Consider the following 5,541-nt stretch of genomic DNA (forward strand, 5'->3'; position numbering starts at 1 on the left):
GTTAGAAGTTTGCATGTGGGGTGAGACCGTCAAAACATCAATTATTTGACAAAAAAAAAAAAAGGACCAACCTAACCGTACACTATCCATACAGAAACCGTACAGGTTTCACCTAGCCCAATACACCCGTACTCACCACCTTAGAGGTGGAATTTACGAATTTCCTTTTTTCAAAAAAAAAAAAAAAAAAAAAAAAAAACATCTTAAAAAATCAATTTTCACTTGGGAAGGCATACCATATTTACCTTGATGGTTTTAGAGGTACAATGGTTTCAACCACCATATTCAAAATATATTATATTGATGGGCAACTAATATCCAAAATATAAAATATATAAGATACATTGTTGAATAATAGCGTGAAAGTTTTGGGACAAAAACATAACATATTCCCATATCATCTGAAAAAGAAAACTGAAACAAAAATCGTATAAACTAAACCTAATTAAAAGCAAATTCTGAATATCAATAAAATGCCAAAGCAAGAGCAGATTCATATATGGTTATCAAGCGTGAACTAAGGATGGAACAAATGGATGAACAAAAGATCTAATCAAATGTACAAACTAATTGCTTTGGGAGTCAGAGTAGAAAAGAATTAGTTTGGGAAATAGACTTCTGAGTTATGCAAGACACTGTACATTGTACATTCTAATGCTTATAGAAGAAGGATACACAAGAAACTTAATCATGGCGGGTTGCACAAGAGTAAAACAACTTGCACAAAATGGTTCTTCATCATATACACGTTACTTTCTTTTGGTGTTACAATTAGCCACAGCATCCACCTCTCTGTGCAACTGCTCCATCTCTCGCCCCAGATGGCCCTTGAGGACGCCCATAACCGACCTTGATCCCAGATGACTGCAATATTCAATAAAATCAGTTGTATTGTACAACTCCACTTTTGTTCTTCATGGTTGCAAGTTCTTAAAATAGAAACTATGCTGGCAGTAGTTTAAGCTCACAAAAAGAAAATGGCAATAGATATTTTCCATGAAAGACTACAGAACAGTCCAACAAAATGAAATACCCGCAATGCAAAAATGCCATACAAAAAACCCGCAATCCAAAAGGACCAAATCTAGAGGATAGTTACAATATCTTGGCCGATAATGTCCAAAACCATAAAACCTAATCTGAGACCACATCACAAATCTCTCAAGCTCTTAAAAGTTAAAAGAATCTTCTATTCCTCTCTAACCACAACCTCTAAAAATAACAGCAAATAATGAAAATTGTCCATAAATGCCTAACTTTTTTTATAATCATAGGTGATCATATCAACTAATTCATGGCTTCTACTAAATCTCTTCTCATAAGAATCTAATGCTAAAATATTCTAGACAAATCGCTACACTATGGTCCTTTCCTAATTTTTTCGCATCCCAGTGCCATTAGTTTGTATTACAATCTACTGCAGTCATATGAAAGCCCATAGTGTCAGATAATTGCCAAGTAAGCAACATCGCACAGCAGAATGGGTCGGTGGCATTCGCAATCAATAATCTACAACTTTACCAGAAAAGATAGACCAATTTACCTCATTGGATACATCAAAGACGCCTTCTTGAATATTTTGAAGTATTTTAGCTGCAGTTTTTATAAATGCCTGCAAAATCAAAGATCAAGGTGAACTGCAGCACAGTTTGCATTTCTAGAAGAAGCACATGCCATATAAAAACAAAATTGACCTCCTCAACATTTTGGGCTGTTCTAGCAGATGCCTCTAAGAATAAGAGTCCATTTTCTTTCGCAAATTGTTCTCCCTCTTCCTTGCTTACAGCTCTTCGATGAGCGAGATCAGCCTTGTTCCCTACAAGCATAATCGACATGTTGGGATTTGCATGCTGCCGAGCATCTTCCAACCAGCTTGCCAAGTGATTGAAAGTTTCCCTCCTGTTAACAAAATTATGGGATGATCTCAGATTTCTCAAAACAAGAGAGAGAGAAAATGCAGCTGCAACTGCAACTGCAACAGCAAGGGGATATTACTGAAAATTGGTTGTAGCCAATGGCAAATAAAAATTGGTCAATCATAAGAAAACTAGCTTTACAGATTTGAACAAGGAGGGTTGCAAAGCAAACATCCCAAAGTTTAATGCAAAGAAATATAACTAACAATAAAAAACAAGAGACAATTTTGAGCAATAAGAAAAGTTAATCTCATCCATCCATCAGACTCACCTGGTAATGTCATATACTAAAAGAGCACCAGCTGCCCCTCTGTAGTAAGATCTTGTAATTGATCTGAATGATTCTTGCCCAGCCTGCAATAAAGAAAAATGTCCTTTACTTATCTAGCCAAAAAGAAATGAAGTTCTCTACAAGGAGAAACATTATCTATTTTCACCATTGCCAGTAAAGAATTTACTTTCTGACGTTTAGCAAACATAAGGCACTGTTTGGCATGTGTTTTGAAAGGGAAAAAAAATTGTGTTTGTGTGTGTAGTGTGTGTGTGTGTGTGTGTGTGTTTAAACAAAAGTTCATAGAAAGTTATTTGTAACTGTTTAATAGGCTAGCGAGTAATGATTTCAAGAGTGCAACTTTCATTCTCATGAAATACGTAATGGCAGTTCTTGAAAATTGAAGGTTATTTTCTAAAGAGCTTCCAAGCAGATGCTAATGTCTTGCCATTTTTATCTTTAAGATTTTTTGAAGAACTTTTAGATAAATTCTGAAAGTAAACATTATTGTAAGTTTTGTTATTCATATATCCATTGCTTCCTAAGAAAATTCATTTATTACAAGAATGAAAATATGTGATGTGAAGACATTCTATTAAGAATAGCGAGCTTAAACTCAATGGTAATTGATTGTACTTCCTCCCTTGAGGTTGAGGTTTGATTCCACAACCTGCAACTGTTGTTGTATTCAAAATAAGAAATTGAGGGGGAAGACTTCAAGAATCAAATTATCAGACATTGTAAAAATGTCAGTTGGTTAATTGAGAGGAACTCAAGTACATAGACGTACAACCTATAGAACAGATCCTCTTCAAGTAAGGTTGTAGTTGGTTAATTGAGAGAAAAGTTATATGATAGCTCTACTCCTCACACAGTTAATTGGCCAATCTCAACCTACATTAGGGAGTAATAAAGAGTGGCTTGGAAATATGCCATCTCCAAGACTCTCCCCTGGTTGTATAACTAAGGTTAACAATAAAAATTACTCAGTATAAAAGGTGAATCAGACAAATGTCATAATTTAAAAGGCCTATGGTAAAGAGTCTTAGAAATGGGCTATTCTTAGCCAGAAGATCATTTTCATCCCTCCACCCCTCTGATAATCAAGATTCTAAGGATCTTGGGTTCTATGATGGGCAAATCCCTCCTTAAAATGTTGGAGCCAAGGGAGCATGCTTTTGAGAATCTGGCTGTTTGTAGAGTTTCTTGGAAGACTAAGAATGGATACCCATTTATTTTGAATCCGGTCAAAATCAGGGGCATTTGTTCATAGTGGCTAGTTTCTATAGACCTATAGTAGATCATGGAACAAATAGGGTTGGAAGGCCCAACCACCACACTACACATAAAGAAAAAAATCTAAGGCCTTCTATTTGGTCTGTCTTCATTTTCAGGGAAATCCTACCAACAAAATGTTATCTTTCTCAGATACCGGGAACAGCACATAGAACGCAACAAACTAATCTCTTGGTCGTCTTATCCTTTCTTGCTCTTGTGACATAGATGAGTCTTAAGATAACGTGTCCCCCATAATTCATAACCGATAAAGGCTAGTATAGACCTAAGACCAGAGCATAACAAGAAATATTCTCAAGAAAATACTTCATAATCCATAGTGAAATCATTTTGATTTATGAAGAAACCAACTTCTATTAACAGGAATGAAACAATACACAAGGAAGACACTGAACCAAGCAAAGGCCCAAATCTCCTCCGAAGCTCTATAAATTTCTAAAACCCCTCCTATTTCTCCCAGGTCGACGTTCCATAAGACTACAAAGAAAGCAGAGAGTCAAAAGCCATCAGTCAAGCTCAAAAGGAGGATGATATAAAACCTCCTCTTCCATAGCCCTGTACAATCTGTTACAAGCAATATGACTGACCATATAAAGCCTCCAAAAATATGTCCCTAATTAATAGCCTAATAAAATTAGCATTCCCATAAAATATGACCCAACATGAAATCAATTGATATCATAAAAAATCATCAACCAACACGATTAAGTTTCTAAAGAGAACTTCTTGGGATCACTTAAAGTTGTTAGAACCACACCAAAAGATTGATCTCAGGAGTCCAATAGCTGAAGAAAAAAACTTACGAAAACCAATATTCCTATGAAATTGTTCATCGCTTGTAGAATCTTCCAGTTCTTGTTACTTTCTGAAATTCTAAATTACAAGTAATATAATACAATACACAAAGAAATTAAAATCTAGAAAAGCCAAAGGTAATAAGAAGTGAGAAAACTCACAGTATCCCATATCTGAAGCTTAATAGGTCGGCCATCGATGGTGACCATACGAGCACCAAACTCAACGCCAATAGTGAGATCGTGAACAGGCTGAAACCTCTTGTCCGTGAACTGCAAAAGCAAGCAAGATTTGCCGACACCTGCAACCCAGACAAAAAGACCCAATTTGAAAACAAACCAAGAAGAAAAATAATGAAAGAAAAGATTGTATGTAAGCAAAACCTGTATCGCCGATGATGATGTACTTGAACAGATAATCGTACGACATCACTACAAACAGAGAAGAGGAAATGAAGAAAGAGAGAAAAGATGGGGATGCAATGTAAATTATGCAATGGAAGAGGATGATGATTGAAGCAAGTTTGAAAGGGGAATTTGGAACCTTTTTTATTTTTTTATATTTTTATTTTATTTTTTCTTTTGAGTTGAAAGGACACGCTACGTGAAAACGGCCCCGCCAGCGCCAGCGCCAGCGCGGAAGGCCGACGGGAATTTGGTTTTACAGTGAGCTTTTCTTTTATTTATTTCCTTTTTTGTTGTAAGATTTTGGATTTTTTTGTTAGGAAGGTTCTCGACATTGTGAGGCCCAATATGTTCATTGCGTGTCCAACCCCTCCCATCATTTCATTACAACCACTACTTTATATTTAAACTAACGCCGGTTTGTTCTTCTAAAATAGGTATTATTAATTCATTCGTTATGTTTGTTTGATAGAAATATTTTAAAACATATTTAACAACATCTGTATAAAGTGTGTTTCTGATTTCTATTGAACAACAATGTTCCAAATTTACCACGTATTACTTAACATTTCATTATTCATTCATTTCAATTAAAAAAATTTAACTTATATCATTTAATTTTTGGAAAATTTTTATAATTTTTATAATTCATATTAAAACTCAATAAAATGTAATTAATTTTGTTTTTAATAGTTTTGTAACGAGAGTAAATAATTTGTTTTTCTAGTTTTAAATTGGTCCTTGAGTTTTAAAAGTATATTTTTAGTCCCTATGTTTATAAGGATAAATTCATTTAGTCTCCTAATTTTCTAAATATACATTTTTGTCTCTAGGTTTTTAAAAATAGGTTTAAAAAGTC

The 5,541-nt window shown here is 34.7% G+C and overlaps 1 protein-coding gene across 2 annotated transcripts; it reads right to left on the reverse strand.

The window, feature by feature from the left end:
- Window positions 1-550: 550 nt before the first annotated feature.
- LOC103491719 (ras-related protein RABB1b) lies at window positions 551-5,048 on the reverse strand. 2 transcript variants are annotated; one of them, XM_051085638.1, is made up of 7 exons: window positions 4,822-5,048; window positions 4,662-4,709; window positions 4,440-4,579; window positions 2,188-2,270; window positions 1,695-1,899; window positions 1,544-1,612; window positions 551-864 (listed from the first exon to the last, which is right to left on the reverse strand). In XM_051085638.1, exons 2-7 carry the CDS (start codon window positions 4,705-4,707, stop codon window positions 772-774), a joined length of 636 nt encoding a protein of 211 aa, XP_050941595.1. In that variant the 5' UTR covers window positions 4,708-4,709; window positions 4,822-5,048; the 3' UTR covers window positions 551-771. The 2 variants fall into 2 exon arrangements, with proteins under 2 accessions (XP_050941595.1, XP_008450002.1); XM_008451780.3 differs by having other exon boundaries at window positions 4,662-4,952.
- Between the last annotated feature and the right edge of the window lie 493 nt (window positions 5,049-5,541).

This window comes from Cucumis melo, chromosome 6, assembly GCF_025177605.1.
Source record: "Cucumis melo cultivar AY chromosome 6, USDA_Cmelo_AY_1.0, whole genome shotgun sequence".
In the NCBI taxonomy this organism is placed as follows: domain Eukaryota; kingdom Viridiplantae; phylum Streptophyta; class Magnoliopsida; order Cucurbitales; family Cucurbitaceae; genus Cucumis; species Cucumis melo.